This window comes from Rhodnius prolixus, unplaced genomic scaffold (genome assembly GCF_049639745.1).
Source record: "Rhodnius prolixus isolate KJV_2025 unplaced genomic scaffold, Rpr scaffold_8, whole genome shotgun sequence".
Classification (NCBI taxonomy): Eukaryota; Metazoa; Arthropoda; class Insecta; order Hemiptera; family Reduviidae; genus Rhodnius; species Rhodnius prolixus.
In genome coordinates, this window is record NW_027411593.1 from 18,974,774 (window position 1) to 18,993,364 (window position 18,591).

At 31.5% G+C, this 18,591-nt stretch overlaps 1 protein-coding gene and 1 long non-coding RNA gene across 4 annotated transcripts in view; one reads left to right on the forward strand and one right to left on the reverse strand.

Annotated features, from left to right (window-relative positions):
• Positions 1–11,479, reverse strand: part of heca (hdc homolog, cell cycle regulator) — a 288,388-nt gene extending 276,909 nt beyond the window's left edge. Inside the window, exon 1 of the mRNA XM_074121957.1 lies at positions 10,577–11,479. Within this exon, the coding sequence (XP_073978058.1) occupies positions 10,577–11,337 (761 nt within the window). The 5' untranslated portion in view covers positions 11,338–11,479. The remainder of the gene's footprint in view (positions 1–10,576) is intronic.
• LOC141450989 (uncharacterized) overlaps positions 1–17,161 on the forward strand; it is a 126,153-nt gene extending 108,992 nt beyond the window's left edge. Inside the window, exons 1-2 of one of the 3 annotated variants that reach the window (XR_012456476.1) lie at positions 11,981–12,400; positions 14,572–17,161. This is a non-coding gene — a long non-coding RNA (uncharacterized lncRNA). Of the gene's footprint in view, positions 1–11,980; positions 12,401–14,571 lie in introns of those variants that run through there. The other 2 variants (XR_012456477.1, XR_012456478.1) reach the window with 2 other exon arrangements.
• Positions 17,162–18,591: the final 1,430 nt, after the last annotated feature.

Consider the following 18,591-nt stretch of genomic DNA (forward strand, 5'->3'; position numbering starts at 1 on the left):
AATCTGTACCTCGGAGGGAAAAGGCACCATGTCACAAAAAGTAAATTTTACAGGGGAGCCAAATAAAGATATTTTTCCATATTCATTTTTTGTTCCACTTTTCCGGTTATACTCTTTCCTGTTCTTCTCACCATAATTATTACAGTTGGTATGGCCACTTTAACTCCCATATTTTAAAATATTTTACTTTCATCTCCATTGTGAAAAAATTTATGTCCATGTAGTGCCTTTTAGCCTTAAGTAATGAAGTATCATAGTGCTTTTTAAAAATACATAAATCGCTTAATAGTAAACATAGGACATAGAGCTTTACACCTGTAGAAAGAGCAACAAAAAATGTGTAAAATGATGCCAAAATCTGAAAATCGAAATCTGACCATTCATTCATAAAAGTTCCCTCGATTGAAACCTAAACGAATAAAAAGTTTCTTATTTAATAAACGAATACATTTTTAGACTGTCCCATCTCTTTTTTATTTTGATGTGATCCCATCAAGTTAAATGATTATCGCGAACATGTTTGGTGTGAGTTTGTGAAAGAGCTGTTTGTAGGCCCAAGGTTGATCACTGTGTACGCCTCAATGGGTACTAAATATAAGCACAAGGCCTCAACTCATGTTTTAATTTTTTGTTTTATTAGACAACGGACATTACTGTGAAGTTTTAGCTACTTATTTCTGTTCTTTGATTTTTTTCTTTTTATTTTTTTAGAAAATTAAAGAACTTGTTTTAATAATTAGAAAGAATAGAAGCTTCATACAGCTCGTTGTCGTCCAGTAATGGTTAGAGTTGGCTACAGCAAGAAAATACTGTCCGGAAGTAGGCAGTTCACTGAGAAGGTTTACGGATTTCAAGACCAAAAATGTTGATGCTCCTTAAATTAAAATAATAATATCAGGTAAAGGAGACATCCTATATCTGAATTGAATGGATACCATAATTGATTTTGGTTATTTGGAGAAAGACTAGAAACGTTAAAAAGAAACCTTCTCAGTTTGCGAGAATTCTCGAAATCCATTTGAAATCGTCCAAATTTTTCCATTAATACATTATAAAAATACACAGTAAAAACTTGTAGTTATCACCATTTGTTATTTCGAACACTTTTTCCGGGTAAGCTGATTTAAATAATAACATTGAAAAAGCAGGTTGGACTTCTCGTTTCGGGCCCAAAATTCCAGTTCTAACACCTGACGGCTATTTCTGTCAACATTGGTGGGATAATTCGACTATAATTAACTACCGGCGGCTTTAGAATTAAGAGGATAAACACTATTTTAGACCAGATTTTTTATTCTGATATTATTGTAATAGGTCAGCATTACTTTAGTTAATTCAAGGTTATTTTTGTTTTAATTCCTATTGATTATTCCCTTGCGCTTAGTTTTACATTGAATTTACATATGTAATAAGTTTTACAATGAATTAAAATAAATTTTAATCCATATTTAAAAATGAGGAACAGCGAATGGAGATGGAGCACGATATTTTTTGAACTATTCAGCATTTTCAACATATCTGGTGGAACAATTTTACTTAATAGATTATTTCGCTATATTTCCAGTTTCCAGTTATATCCTGATATATACTGATTCGCATGAGCATCAAATAAGGCGTCTTAACTCTTCGTTTGTTTCATCCCATAGCGCCAATTCTGCTTACCAAAATTGGCCCAATTGGCACTCGTCATTCTATTCTCATGGTTTCACTTTTAAGAAATCTGGGGATCTCATCTATTTGGAGTTTAAGAATTGATTGAGGTCGTTTTGACCTCAATGCCTGTAGTTATTCGCTCTACCGGATGAGACTGGCCTCAACCGAGTGCAAGCTTATCCTTGAGGGAAACTTCGAACCAAGCAGTATTCTTTCGTCCCTATACTTTCTGACGATAGATTTTCACGTCAGAATCGCTGCTAATCTACTGACGTAGTTTTGGGTACCAGCGTGAACACTCTAGGTGCGCACTGACATGTAAAGCAAGAATAAAGCATCTTGGGAATGCAGGAAAATTGCATACATTGCTGCACTATATTTCCTGCTTCTCTCAAGAGGAAACTGTAAGAAAAAAAAGGGCAAAACTTTAATTAAAAGTGTTCACTATTTACTTTCATTTCTCCTATGGGTATATGGTCACCCAATGACTAGTGTACACGCTAAACTCCTTGGACTTATTAAGGCAGAAAGTTAATATTTCGATTACTGTCCGTTTTTATAAAATCAATTTGTTACTTTCAGTGAGCTGTAGGAGACTTGGAAGTGGCAGATCTTATTGGGCACAAGCCTCTGTCTACGGTAAACCAGTTCAACCCGATACTATTAAATTCCTTCCATGTTATTACTACGATTGCATTAAGTTATTTGTATAATACCAATTTTGCATTTATAGTCTTTTTTTTCTCAACATTGCAGCTACTAAACTGATTAAATCCTAATGTGGCTACTTAAAAATTAATGCTTATTATGGAAACAATCATGTTATTCGTAAAAAGTACTTTCATCACCCAAATCATAAAAAAAAATCTCCCAATTCTCCGATAACTAAAAACCAGATTAAACTGAAATATAAATTAGAAATACAAAAATTAATATTAAGCTCGGATGTTATAAAAGAACCAACGTAACATCTGGTAAGTTGACGTCAACAGAAATGAAATAAAAAAAAACTTGTTCACATTCTGTAGTTGAGAACCCATACATACAATCCACACTTGGAGACTTAAGGCGTAAATATTAGGCAATGTTGCATTTTAGTTGATTGTGCTTGCAAAGCGAAAAATATTTACTATTGATTTATTAGCACTTTTCGTTTTTATCTTTTAGATTATAGACTTTTTCCCTATCTTGGACGTTCACTGCTCGTTCATAAACACCGAATACGTGACTTTTAAAAATAATATTTCTATTTATCTGGTACATAGCCTTAACTTAATTATAGGTCCAAAAATAAAACCTAAATATTTAAAATATCGAGATAATTTTTTCAATATAAGAACCTTTTTTTGGTTTCTCTTTTTATCACTCCGTTTGTTTTGTTTTTAACTTTTTGTATAACTTTTATGAGATAATAAAATTCTTTTAAACAGTTTGCCATCTGGCCGAATACTAATTTATGAACAGGATATTATGTCGAAATGTGGCGAATCGGAGGAAGATCCCTTCGATTCTAAATTTTTTGTAATTTTTGTCAGCTAATGATAAAAATTAAGGTAGAGATCATTTTCGACTCCGCCTAGCCCTGATCAGCCATTAGATACGAGGGTCGTTTGAAAAGTGCAAAGTCAGCGAGATAGCACCACTGGCGCGTATCGAGGTTATGTTTTTAGTTAGTAGCATCTCTTGGAAGAACACACACCAAGTTTCAGCCAGATCGGTCTATTTCTTTGTGTTTGGCATTCGTTTGAATCGAGGAAGTCGAGTGATTTTCCAAAAATGGACGAAAAATAATTTCGTGTGTTGATTAAACACTACTTTATGAAAGGCAAAACGCCTGAGGAGACTAAAGAGAAGCTTGATAAATATTATGGTGACTCTGCACCTTCGATTAGAACAGTTTATAAGTGGTTTCAAAATTTTCGGAGTGGCCATATGGGCACAAGTGACGCTGAACGTTCTGGACGCCCTGTTGAGGTTACTACTCCAGAAATCATTGATAAAATCCATAATATGGTGATGGATGACAGAAGAGTGAAGGTGCGTGAGATTGCTAGTGCTGTAGGCATCTCGAATGAACGGGTACATAATATTTTGCATCAACATTTGGACATGACAAAGATGGGTGCCGCGATTGCTCACGCTTGACCAAAAACGAAATCGTGTGAAGTGTTGCAAGGACGGTTTTCAGCTGTTCCAGAAGAATCCGCAGGACTTTAAGCGTAGTTTCGTCACTGTGGATGAAACATGGATACATCACTACACTCCTGAGACCAAAGAACAATCTAAACAATGGGTTACCAAGGGGGAATCTGCGCCAAAAAAGGCGAAGACCGTTCCTTCGGCCGGAAAGATTATGGCGACTGTCTTTTGGGATTCGCAAGGAATAATCCTCATCTTGTTCGCTATCAAAAGATTTTATTCAAACGAGGAGGTGATTGCAGAAACGAATGGCTATTTTTCAGACTTGGACAAATCCTATTATTCGGAAGGGATCAACAAACTAGAGCAGCGTTGGACGAAGTGTATAAGCCTAAAAGGAGACTATGTTGAAAAATAAAAAAGGTTTACCCCAAAAAATTAAGTAGTTTTTATTTTTGCACGGACTTTTCAAACGACCCTCGTATAGCTAAAATTATTGTTCTTTTGCAGCTAAAACACCAATTTCCGGAATGGTTTCTTTTGTAAAAGAAAATCTTACATTTAATAAATAAGTACATTTAAAATGTTAATATAAATGTTTTCTAGTTTTATATTACATTGTCTAATGATAGACGAGTACTTTGTGAATTAAGCTATTCAATAAAATCGAGCAGCCCAATACGATATCGATAGGAATGTAAACGATTGTTTAACTTTTGATTAAATCCAAATCCAAGTAATTTTTAATTTTTTTACTTTATTTTACTTAAAGTCTCTGGACGACAAAAGACTGATTTATACTTCTATTTTAAAACCCATCTGGTCGTATGGAATAGAGCTGTAGGGTTCAACCAAACGCTCCAATCTCCAAAGGATTCAATCTTTACAATCTAAAATTCTTCGAACTATTGTACACGCTCCTTTTTATGTCTCCAACTTGACTCTATACACACTGACCTTAACATTCTTTTTGTCACACAAGTCGCTAAAACAAGATACAGAAAACTCCACTTCAACCTGCAATCCTCCATATAAATCCTCTAGCTAAAAATCTTTCTTCTAGAACTCTTCCTGATAACCCGGACAAGACGCCTTAAGAGACAGTGGCCCTTGTGATCTCCTCTCAAGTGAAGAGAGCGACTAATAGCTTTTGGAGTGTTACCGCTGGGTAACTTCTCCACTCGTATTCTTCTGTTATTTGTTGTTACCCTGTTATCACTGTTACTTACAGCGCTAACGCGCTGATTGTAGCAAAAAAAAAAATTTACTTAAAGTAAGAATAGCCATTGCAATGGAATTCCGATTTTGAGTTTCCACTCGAAATATCCGTTTTCAGGATTCTAGCGTTTGTCAAAATGGATTTTTTTTTTTTTGGTTTTGGGTCTGTTTGGGTTCCTGGTCTGTATAAATCAAAAATCACGGAACGTTGACATTTAATATTTCAATTCCAAACTACCAAGAGTCCCCGACCAATAAAATTATTGGACAATATCATCCAAATAAATTGGGTTTTATTTAAAAAATAAAAATAATGATTGGTATTAATTTGATTCGAAACATTTTCTTAATTCTTTCGGTGAGCTGAGCTTTAAACTTCACTCTAAAAATAATATAGACGGCCTAGTTACCTTAATAATCACTAAAATGAATTAAGTACATTTTTTCTCGAAATCTATTAGGTCTGGGTGGTTGCAAAAAAATTACAGTCATAAAGGAGGATTTGCCCTATATTTTAAAGAAAATTTGGGAATTTTATCTTTTATAGAAAAAGAGAAAAAAATTGACAAAGTTGGGTGTTTTTTTTCAACGTTACGCTTTTTCGTGCAGTTTTTTGACCCTTAAGCCTTATCTATCTGTCCTTCTGGGCAGTTTTAATGAAGATAAATTTCTGAATATTGAGAAAAACGGTTCAATGGAAGAGCCAACTTACTAAATAAATTCGTTTTTTTTTCGCAAATTTTGGAAAACTCATTACATAAATTGCATCAAGAAAAAAAGATTATCAGATCTAACTGAAAAGCAGAAATGGACTAATTGTAGTCGAACAACAGTGTAATAATATAACGCTTGTCTGTAATTAAATTCATTTTAAAATTCCCAATTTACGGGAATCCTCTGTTATCAGGGTTTTTTTTTAATAAGTGCTAAATTTGAGCATTTTTTCATGCACTAGTCTTGCTTCCGGCTAGTATTTTCTCGTTTACAAAGATAAAATCTATGCGAAGGCTGCTGAAATCGTACCTGGTTATCCTTTCAGAATTTTTGTACTATATTTACAATTTGTAAGAGCTTAAGTTCAGGTTTAACCAAAGCTTACATTTATTTTACGTAGCCCCACTTTTGTTTTTATAACATGTTTAGCGTAAATGACGAATTCATTGAATTTAAGGATATCACAACGGGCGTATCAATTAAAAAATGAAAATTATTTAAAATGTCGTAAATCTCCATTATATTAATCAATCTATAATTATTTTCATAAACCGTTTTTTGTACTTATCTTATTCATACAGACAATCAGAGCCATTTCTCTAAGAGAAAAACTGCAAAATTAGGAAAAAAATTAATGGTAAAAGTTTTTTTTTAAATTCTTAAAGAATCACGAGGAAATAACTGTTTATTCTTTAAATTGGTAATTAATTTATTCGTGAATAAGCGCTTTTTTAAAACTACCGACTAACTGAAATCTGACTTAAAAAAAAGAATACCTCTAACAAAATAGATAAATAAATAGTAAATTAAAACTGTTGAGTATTTCAATTTTAAATAAAAACAAAAAATAAATTCCTCGTAATTAATACAAATATTTGCAACTTAATCATTTTGTTTGGATCTCATGAATTTCTCTCATTCTCGGCGCTTATCATTTATCAATACGATAGTGATAAAAATAACTGATTTGATATTTTCATTTATTTATAAATTTTGTATTAACAGACAAAATGGCAGTATTAATGTTATTCAGATTTTTTTAAAAAAAGAAATTATCACTTTTCTTGATTTTAGTCTAATTAGTCTCCTCTGTGTGTGGGTGTTTTTCTTTTTTATTGCATTTTTGGCTAAAGATAAGAGAATAGAACAAAATAATACCTAAAACAAGGTTTTCGTATCAGGATTTTATTTCACTGGTCTTAATAAAAATATCATTTTTATTTTTATTTATATTTTTATAAGTAAAACACGGTTCGCCTAGAACGATTTTAATTGAAAAGTTCACTAACATGAAAAATTTTTCTTTCTCCTTATTATTTGGGTCAAAACTAACCAAAATCCACTAAAAACCAAATCGGTTTACGTTGCGTATTTTTTTTTTGCATTGTTAAGCCTAATAAATGGAAAAACAATACAGTTTTTTTGCAAAACCAATGCATGCATTTTGAAGCTGAGGGAATTTCCGACAGATTGATGTATTTTATAAATGATAAAAATGAAATTTCGCCATTCAAAATCAATAAAAAAGACATTTTTGAGCCAAATAAGGCAAAAACAAGGCGTTTCTCGCATTTCAAAGCTTTACTTAACAAATAAATCATCGTTTTTTTGTGGAAGGGAATGGGACTTTTCAAAAATGAGAAAAATTCCGGCAAAATACAATATTTATACACTGGGAAAAGGGAAATTTTCCAATTCAAATTCATTTAATGAAACTTTTTGAATTAAAAGACAAATGATTACAATTTTTTTTTTTTTTTAATACTTTATTAAACTCATAGGAAAGTACAAGTACCGTACGGCATGGAAATACCAAAGTATGGTGAAAGACTTCTTCGTTCTATTGTTGTTTACAATTGTAATCATTTGTAATTTCTTTTGTTGACAAAATAATTTATATCTTAATATATGACATCAAAGTATTGTACTATCGTTGTTCACGATAAAATTATTGAGATTTTTGTTAAAAAATAAAATTTAAATTACTTTAAGTTTATAATTACTTTAAATTTTTATATTTATGTACATGTACATAAATGTCTTTTTTGTGAAAATTTAATTTCTATGAATATCTATCTTTATTCAAATAAAGTAAAAAATGTTGACTAAATAAACTTAAAAATAATTGAGTAAGTTCTTCACAACTTCTGATGTCAATCACAATGTCTCCAATAGCAAAAACTTTAATTTTTTTTTGTTACTAAGCCCTGCAATGCGATAAAAAATTATTTGGGCTCTTTTAATCCAAAAAGTTTCATTAAAATGAATTTGAATTGGAAAATTTCCCTTTTCCCAGTGTATAAATATTGTATTTTGCAGGAATTTTTCCCATTTTTGAAAAGTCCCATTCCCTTCCACAAAAAAAAAGATGATTTATTTGTTAAGTAAAGCTTTGAAATGCGAGAAACGCCTTGTTTTTGCCTTAGTTTGCTCAAAAATTTCTTTTTTATTGATTTTGAATGTCGAAATTTCATTTTTATCATTTATAAAATACATCAATCTGTCGGAAATTCCCTCAGCTTCAAAATGCATGCATTGGTTTTGCAAAAAAATTGTATTGTTTTTCCTTATTAAGCTTAACAATGCAAAAAAAAAGCCGTTTTTTGACCTAAAAATTTAAAAAAAAAAAATCCGCAACGTAAACCGATTTGGTTTTCAGTGGATTTTGGTTAGTTTTGACCCAAATAATAAGGAGAAAAATTTTTTCTTAAAGAATACCATTTTTAACCAGTTATAGATAGCGGTTTGGGTGAAACGTTAAGATATAATAGATGTTTAGAGCAAGCTGAACTAGCCTATAGCTTCCTAAACTATTCAACTATTCTCAGTAAGTTCCCTTAATTAAAATTATTAAAAGATAATAATATTAAAAATGTTTTAAAAGAGTACTAGCGCACAATGAAAATAAATTTTATCTAAAAACCTTTATGGTCTTCTCCTAGACTGAATTAATCGCCAAGAGAACATTAATAAAAATGAAATTAAAAAATTATATTTTCTTTGTCAAAATCATCTGTTAGTTTTACGACGTCACACAGAGGAGACTGGCCGACATCTCGCCCCCATTCTCGTAACACCAAACAAAACCTTGAGATAACTCTCCAAAAAAAATATCACACAATCAAAATTTAAGCATCAATTTTGTTTACATAAACAATTTTTTTTTTTTTTCTAAAAACTCAAGAATCATTAGTCCAAAAATATAATTAAAATATCGAAAGATTAAAACGCAAATATTTTACGGAGATAATTTCTTTAATCTACTACACTAAAGCAACATTTATTTTACTAATTAACAGTATAATTATGGCTTATAGAAAAATAAGGCATGACCTGCTGAAAGATTGAAATATTTAATTGATATACAAGGTCTTAGGAGTCTAACCGTTTTAGGCTATAAATACTCCCAACCACTTAGAATTTCACGTAGTAAAAAAAAGGATGCAAATTATACGTTTTTTTTTTGCTACGAAAGAGTGAACCCACAGTTTACGTGATCTTTTAGATACAAAAAATTAAAAATTGATTCTATTATACAGTTTAAAGTAAATTCTGAAATTCAATATGTTCCAAAAAAATGAAATAAAGTGGCAATAAATTCGTTAAATATTTACGAATAGTATGTATGCGACAATTCGTATTTATATTTATAAATACGTGTTTAATTTTCTTAATAATTGTTCACTATTCTTTTTATTTTTTTTATATTACTTTTAAGAATATTGCAATTTATACAAAATTTCTTTAAAAAATATTTAACAGACAATTTTATAAAGAATTATTTTTCTTAAAAACTCAGCTGCAATTCCTGATAGGCTAAAATTTCTTTAAAATAAAAATAAAAAAGATACCAATTTTTAACTTTACAACTTCACTTTATTTTGCATTTTTATACGAACCCAATTTATTATCTAATTATTTAAATGAGAAAAGGGAATCCCTTCAATTTTTATAGATCTATTTTTCTCTTTTTAACTTTTTCTTTTGTAATTCTGTCAAAAAATGAGAAAAAAAACTATGAGAAAAACAGAAAACAAAATGCTATTTAAACGAGGAACATTTGAAGGTCAACTGTTTCTGATAAGATTTGGATAAATATGAATAATAAAAGATAAAAATTGTTATTATGGTAATGCCAAGGTTTAAAAAAAATTTTATTTTGTATAAATATAAAATATTTTATAAAACTCATCTTTCCAGATTTTCTCGTCTTTTTTTTCTTGTATTTATTTATTTATTTGCGTTTAAATGTGTTATAAAATACAAGAAAAGTTTGCAAAATATTTCAATCATTTAATGAACAAAAATCTACTTTTAATGTTTGGTAAACGTGGAGCAGCTTAAAAAAAAAGTTAACGTGCTTTCTGTGGTTACTTCAACAAGTAAAACTGGTTTCAGTGAAACAGCTAAAGGAAAATTATGAAAATATTTGTTTTTTATCAAAATTAGTATGAATTAAACATTTTTTTAAAAAGAAAATCGGATGCTATTAAGAAAAAAAAAAAGAAAAGCGATATTTCCACGGAACTGAAAGAGTAAATTAGGGAAGATGATGGTTGGTAAAAAGTTGAATGCTGCAGAGAGAGTTGTGCAAGGGTAGGAACGCGGACCCTTTCATCGTTGCTTTCATTCAGTCCCTAGAACCCTCCCTTTCAAGCAACAGCATCCCTTCAACGGTACTCTCATATTGCACTTTCAACTAAGTTAATAATTTTCTAGCGATTTTGTTCACTAATAAGTTGGCTAGATAATAAGTACTATATTGGATTTAAAAAATAAGAAGTTGGGACAGCAAGCATTAAATATACAAATTATTTAGATTATTTATTTGTATAAATTGTATTGTACTGACCTGTCTGAGAAAAATTCAACTTTGGCCTTTCTCTTGCTGATAGAACCGGAGTGTACTGGAGATATACTGGACGCTGAACCTGGAGGCGAAGATGATCCAGTGGACGAGGATAACGAGCCGGTTCTAGCCCTGAGATCTGTCGGCGACAGTACAGTATCGCCTCTCGGTTGACCATTCGTATATCCACCATTCTGATGCGTAGAAATGGCCAAACTTGGCCTATTGTTGTGTTTATTCCTTTTCTTCTTCTTCTTGGCGCTATCCTCTTCACGGTTGCCAAATCCTGGCGGTGGTGGTGTCCAGTCCAAATCTTTCTTTAGATGTCCTCTTCCACAACGACAACCGCACGCTTTAAAAGCTAAATCGTAACCTTTTTTCGTCCATAAATTCTGATGCCTTTGCCGTTCCGACCAAGATCTGGCCCGTCCGCAAGATTTTAAATAAGTCAACACTGTCTGCTCCCAAGCGTCAAAACACTCCCTGTGCATATACCGGCCGGCCGTACACTGGTCGTTGTTGCAAGTGACACGTATTGTGTCTCTTAGATCTTCCAATGGTATTGGCGCCTGATTTCTTAAACATTCAGTTGGTACACAACATCTAGTCACATTGTTGTTTTCTATAGGGTCTGGTTCAAGGGGTGCGACCAGCCCTTGGACTTCGTGCAACCCGTTATTACGACGGGGAGCCATTTTCAAATTTAAATCTAAATCCTGAGTAGGTTGATATTTGTACTCTTCGAGAACCGAAGTGCCGGTCATTAAACAACTACGCGAGGAAACGGGGACGGGTGACAAAAGTTTATTTTTTTTTTTTATTTTTTAACAATATTTGTACTGCATCAGGATTTCGATTAAAATTTCTCTTTAAATACCTATACAACAATACAAATCATTTGCGGGAGTATACTACTTGGGGCAAATACATTGAGAATTTTTTTAAACTTTTTTTCTCTCTTTTTATTAAAAATTTATTACACGAATGAACACATACCGGCGTCTCAGTCCTCACACGAGGAGACGATTACTGTTACTTCTTTTTACAAAAAACAAAACCAAAAACCAAAACCAAAAACTTATCGGAAACAAAACAAAATAAAAATTTGAAAAGAGAACATAAAAAGCGACTAACAGTAAGTTCGTCGGTGGAATGAGCCTGTTAGTTATATATGTATGTTACTCGTGTTGACCGCTGCTGGGCGCTGCTGTCTGTTCGCTTTCGCTTTCTATGACCGACTGTGAGTTGAAGGGCGGTACAGGGAGAAACAGACCAGTAGCGGCCGCGCACCCGGAGTGGGGGACTAGCTCTCCCTTCCTTTCGCTTTGGCTCACACCAAATGCTCCTCTCAAACCAGCTCTTATGTGCTCTCTGGCTATGCACTTCTCTAAGGGCCTACCCCCAAACAGACTAACCCCTAACAGGAATCCAGTTTCACGCAAGAGCTCCTTATATTACCTAACAATATCATTTGACAAATACGACACTATTTTTGTAATTTTACACGGTGAAAATTTAAACAACAGGGCCAAAAAAAGAAGATTTTTCGCATCCCAAAATTAGGCACACGTTGACCACACTCATAGGCGGAGAGATATGTACGTGATCGCTAAAGATTTCAACAAAACTTATCAATTTGTTTCAAATAAATTTCTCAAAACACCAATTTATTTATTTAAATAAATATAAAAAATAAACAAAACGACTAGAACATTATTCATTTAATATTGCATTAAAATCACAGCTAGATCTCAGACCAGAAAAATGAAGTGTCTACAAAATCTACTTTAACAGATCTACTTTAGCTGCATAGTGTGTCGCAAGTTTGTAAGTAAAAAAAAAAAATAGCCGTTGAGTAATTATGCAAGTGCAAGTATGTTTGTGGAGATGAGATATTAATTATGTGCATGTGCGATTGCTAAACGCAGCTAGTAGTTGCAGCCACCTCTAAGTGCATTCTCGGAAGAGTGTTCTGTTTTTTTTTTGCCATATATTTTTTATATATTATTATATATATATTATACGTGTTTTTTGTTTAAGTGTTGCCATATATTGTTCGGTTGGGATGCACCAGGAATACTAAAGTCTCTGTTGAATGAAGTATGATTACTATTTAGGCTTCAAGTAGTTAAATAAGCTCACCAATAAGCCCAAAAAATACAATTTGAAAAATAGTTTTTTTAAAAATAGTATGTCTCACGCTTACTGCTTTCTTGATGAAGTTCTTTTTATAATTCACAAAGGAATCTTAGCATAGTGCCTAAAAAACAGTTTAAAGCTATTACAATCATTGCTGAATGTTACAAATATTACAGCTTCAAAACGTGTTAAAAAATGAATTCCGCCTTTAAAAAATGTTTAAAATAAATAAATAAATAAAATGAGTCAAGTTTTAACAATAAACAATGCAAACAAAAAGACAAATTTTTCGAACTATCTTCCTGCAAATTGTAAGTACAAATGAAACTGTTTACGTAGCCGTATTTTGATTTTTTTTTAAGGTTATCACAATTTGACACAACTTTATATATATATAAAGTTACATATGAAGACTACTCGGAAAAAAAGAGTCCAATTTTGATGTTTAGTCATGAACACCCTATCTGATAGATGACTAGACTCACAGATGAATAGAATTTTGTCGTGGGAGTTGCATGGAGTTTATATAGTGAAATATGATCTCTATATTACATTATATTCTTATTTTCACAATCTGATTCGAGGGTTATACTAAGAATCTGGAAAATAGACACAGAGGCCCCAATTTTTGTAAAATATTTGTTTGATACTTTTAAGGAATACTAAAGAATGGTCCATTCAATGCACTGTATAAATTACAAAAGCATATTTCAATAAACACTGAAACTGTAACGTTTCAAATTTTAAAGTTGCTCTTCTGAAAAATCTATAAAATAGACTTAACCCTTTCTTCCCGTGTAGTCTTCATTTATAAAAAACACTTTCAACACATGTTACAAACAAAAGGACCTCTGCAATGGACATTTATTCAGGCTTCAAAGTAGACTTTTCTTATGGGAACACAATTTACTTTCAAAAATTAACTTTGTGTTAGAAAAACTGAAAACGGTTGAGTTAAGAGATATTTTACTAGCCGATGTAATTTAGCTAGTTATTTATTGTTTTTTTTAGAAAAATTGTCATCCAAAAAATCAATTCCATTTTAACTGCTTTTTGCTTCTCTAAGTGATGCAGTATAGATAAGAGACAATGTACAGAAGATATTGTGATTGTGAAGATCTTTTTTTGAAAACGAACAGATCTGTTTTGAGATTCCCTGCGATTGAGATTCGAAATTTGATATTACAAAATTAGTTTTGTGAGACAGCATATATCTCAAAACCCGAAAAAATGCTGAAAGTTCCACCATAGATATTACGAAGAAACACAGAAACAAAATCTTTTGAACAAAATCAGCCAACGGGTCACTAAATAGCTCAATTTTATTTTTGGGATTTTTTCGATTAGGTATCTTGATTATCTCGATTACCTTGAAACGTCATACCCATATTGCACTTAAGTAGATCTTATAACTTTTAACTGAAACATTCTCTCAGAAAAATGCTTCCATTTAATCGAAATAAGCAGCCTAATTACCTGTATTTATAGTAATTAAATGAAGAAATCCAAATTTGAAGAAAATCCCGATTGAACAGAAGTGTCAATTAACAGAATAAATATTTTGGTGTTCAGCTATTCGTACTTTTTCGGATTTAACAAAACCTTTATTAGCCATGTAAATCGCGTTAAGAGGTTCAAATAATTTTTTTTTTTAAATGAATGCTGTCGCTGAAATACTTAACCCACGAGCGGACAATTGAGGAATTGCTTTACTAGTGCATCACTCAGTTTTAACTATCGCTTCACAGTTATATGGAGAAAGTACTCCTTCAGAGCCAAAAGTGGCCCAACTGCGTACTACATTATTGAAAACAAAATTATTTAATGTAAATTAATTGTTAAATTACTCTTTATTTAAGGCGTACCAACATCTGAGGTCACTGGAACCCCAGCAACTTTGATGGTCTTTGGACAGTGTGCTTTCCTGTACAGAAAACACTATCTGCAACAGTGTTTTTGTGAACTGTAATGGTCAGGGCAGCTGGATTCGAACCCAAGATCTTCGACTGGGAATCCATTGCGCTAAACTCTGAGCTAATCCTTACCTTATGCCCTCGAAGTAACAAAGGTTAGCACCTCCCTGCCGTAACATATTTTTAGTAACGTTCAATAGGTTGTAATTCAGAATTTGTCATTAGTACGATGAATGCTTGTCTTAAGGCTTTATCACTTAAGTCATATCTATTTTGCGACCAACTTGAGAGGATCTATAATAAAATGGTAAGTTAAATATGTATATTTCTTTCATTTTTAGGAAGTGAAATGAAATTTTGATTTTATTATTTTTAATTCCAAAAATAAGTTTTCAGTTCCTGAAAAATTAATTAATTCGTATGTAGAGACTCTAAAAAAAATAAGACAGTTCAATAATTTGTAAATTCGAGAAACCGCATTAAATTTTCGAAATATGTAATGTGTAATATATAAATAAATTCAGTTTCACTTTCATTTCACTATTACAGTTGATGAGATTCAGAAGGCAATGAGATTTTCCCATCCGTTGTATTATTCAACATACTGCACTTTATAATTGGATTCAGTTCGATCTCTCGGCCTAGATCAGCATCCCTTACTTTCTGTTTCATCTCTAGCCTGTACCCTACATTCCCTGCATATGTTGCCTACTCTTATGTTGCGATAAAATTAATAGATATGAGTATAAATTATAAATGTTCGCTTATAAAGTGATTTATTTTTTTTTTATGTTAATATTAAATGATTTTAATTAAAGAACCTATGTTTGAAAATTTCACTATTTATCAGAAGACCTAAGTCAAGGAAGAATTATAATGGACTGCATTTCTTTAATATTGATTTATACTTATCGATTGATGATTTAGATTTCGATAATATTGGGTTTATGTTAATTCTGGTCATTTGAAAAGAGTTAAATGTCTAATCATTCCTTTGAATAACTCAATTCCTTCTACAGCGATTTCCAAGAGTGTTTAAAACAGTCTCTATGGTATAAATCTGTCAGATTTTCGTAAAATCATCAATGAAATGAAATCAATGAATCATCAAGAAAGTCAGGCGTTACAACTAGTCCAGCTCGAACTAAGACCAGCAGTACGCAGAGTAAATAAGTAAATTGAGGAATAATCGAGACTTGAGAGCAGGTTTAAGATAATTCATTCAATTAACGAACAACTACATGTCTGAGTTTTATATGAATATTCGTAGATTCCCTTACTGGAAGTAATCCGTCTAAAGAAGAACGCTGAAGAGAGTGTTCACATTAAAACAGTCCATCATTTCAACTACGCAGTTCGACCTTCTGGGAGTCAGGTTGGTATATAATTATTTGTCTTCACTCATGAATTTGTATTGGCTTTTAGTTACCTTAAAATATTTATATTAAGGATTCAAATAGCGAGGAATCGGTCCAGAATAAAAATACAACAACTCCATCTTTTTATCAACTTTTCGACAGATTTATTGCCTTCATCAGGGCCTAGATATTACAAATAAATAACACAACAGTTATTTTACTGATCCAAAGGAAAACAAATACAACTTCTTATTTTAAAAAAACTATAAGAAATGATATGCGGGTAGGTTGAGTTTCAGACAGACTAAGAAACAGAATGGAGAATAGGTAATACATATTTTGGATACATTCTAGAACGATTCCTTGCTATTTGAATCCTTAATATTCTTTACTTATTTATTTTTAGAGACTGAACTATTTATTTTTCCAACTAGAACGATTGCAGTACCCCCAGCAAGGCAAGGTTAGCTAGGAGTTCAAAAAAATTAAATGGAAATAACAAAAAAAAAGTATAAATGTAATTCGAGTATATTATCTTGTATTAATTTTTAGGTCGAACGAGATAGAAGGTTGACAATAGAGTCCGTACTAGACTGTCTGTCTATATATATATATTCTATTGCGTCACCATTATCTGAGATTAATGGGGGATCTTTTATGTAGAAGCAATGCATCATGACTGGCACTTTTCTTACTTTTTTAATCCACTTAGTCGACACAGCCAGGACTGAACTATCAAAAGAGACTTCCAGCCACAATAGCACCAGTTACTTCTATTCCAAGGTTTCTTTTTTCAACTTCTTCTTTGCTTTTTTTTGTTACTTGTGCAGAATACTCTCCCATTGATGTAACATTAGTGAACTAATAATCTATTTATTGAATAAAGTAATGCCTAGGTAAACTTCCGCAAAAAACCGAATGATAAGAGATATTTCCCATAAGTGAGTCATCTACGGTTTTGTTCAAGAAAGATTAACAGTTGATAACTAGCTATAATAATTAATCTTTAATTGCGATTCTTAGAAACAATAGGTTTTAGAGAAGAAGCAGAACTTCAGGATTTTGGGAAGAAGCAAAAACTTAAGAAAAAGGAAAAGAAGAAGGACTTCAGAATGTCGAGAAGCAGGACATAAAAAAGTAAAGGAAATGGAGATCTTCAGAATGTAAAGAAGCAGAACTTCAGGGTGTGGAGAAGCAGAATACAGAGGTGTAGAGAAGAAGCAAAACATAAGGATTCCTTAAGTAGGAAGACGAACACACGCTGTCTGAAGGACGTATAAGAGACCAGAGGAGACATAAACGGCAAGCCGAGATAAAAAAAAAAAAAGGAAGAACGTACCAATGAAGAAGTCCTAAAGACCCAATATATCTCCTGTCTGGCTGAGATGTCGTTACTTTTAATCTTATTTGGTTTTAAAAGAATAAGTTCTTGCAGCCAGGACATTGACGTAAATAGAAATAGAATAAAATTATTATTAAAATAGCTGGAAACAAATCAGAGCTAAGTAAATTCTAAATTTATAACTTTGATGATAGAAACAAATTAAGTATAAATTGGCATATTCAGCAGAATTTAACAAAGAAAATGATGAATTTTTTCTTTTTTTTTATTAAATTGTTGTTTCTAATTAAGGCAACCATTTTCAGCATGTTTTATAACCTCTTAAGCTCGATGTTTTGTAATAGTTCCTACGATTTCTTGGTTAAATGCATCTACAAAATCTAAATTGCATCTAAATTGTTTGAATTCGTGCTATGGTTTTTACTTTTAATTTATCTCTTAAACAGCCAAATTATATCTCTACTAACTAGTAGAGCATAACGCTTCTAAATTATTCAAGGTGTAAAACTTCAGACAATTCTGATGCAAGCTTAATGCTCTAAACTTTCTCTAGATTGTAATAGAATAGTTCATTAGGAATTGGTATATTAGTAACTTTTTGATTTATCTCCATTTTCTTGGAGATCTTGACTTAAATTACAATTCTAATTTCACTTCCTATAGGTAAGCCATCTTAAATTAGTTTTCTTACTTAAAAGAATTGAATATTTAACTTTTTTATTCAACCTGAGCTTGGAAAACTGCAGTATTAAGTATAAATAATTTATTTGTTTTGATAAAAATAGAATAGTTTATTGCATATAACGGAAATTGTCTATCGAATGCACAATAAAATTAACACAACAATAATTTAAAGCATTTATTTGCAATATTTTAAATGGATTGTTTGATATAAAAGCAATAAATCAATGTTTAAATTGTTAATTATATGGAAAATAAATTGTAAAAGTATAATAATAATATTTACAAGGCCTATTTATCGACGTTAAAAGACCAATGCGTTGTGAACCACACCCAAGCCATAAACAATCACTTCGTGATGTTTTCAAAATGGTTTACATAATTAAAAATAGAATTAATTCATAAATATGTAAGCGAATGTATTCAAAATTTTCAAATTTTTAACTCAGATGAATGTTTATCTAATGAAATTATTTATTTAGTTTATTTTATGGGAAAAATGTATTTCATTGCGAAGCGCCATAAAAACGTATTACCAATCATTTTAATCAACTAATCTCAAATTTAAATGAGAGTTAAATGAGC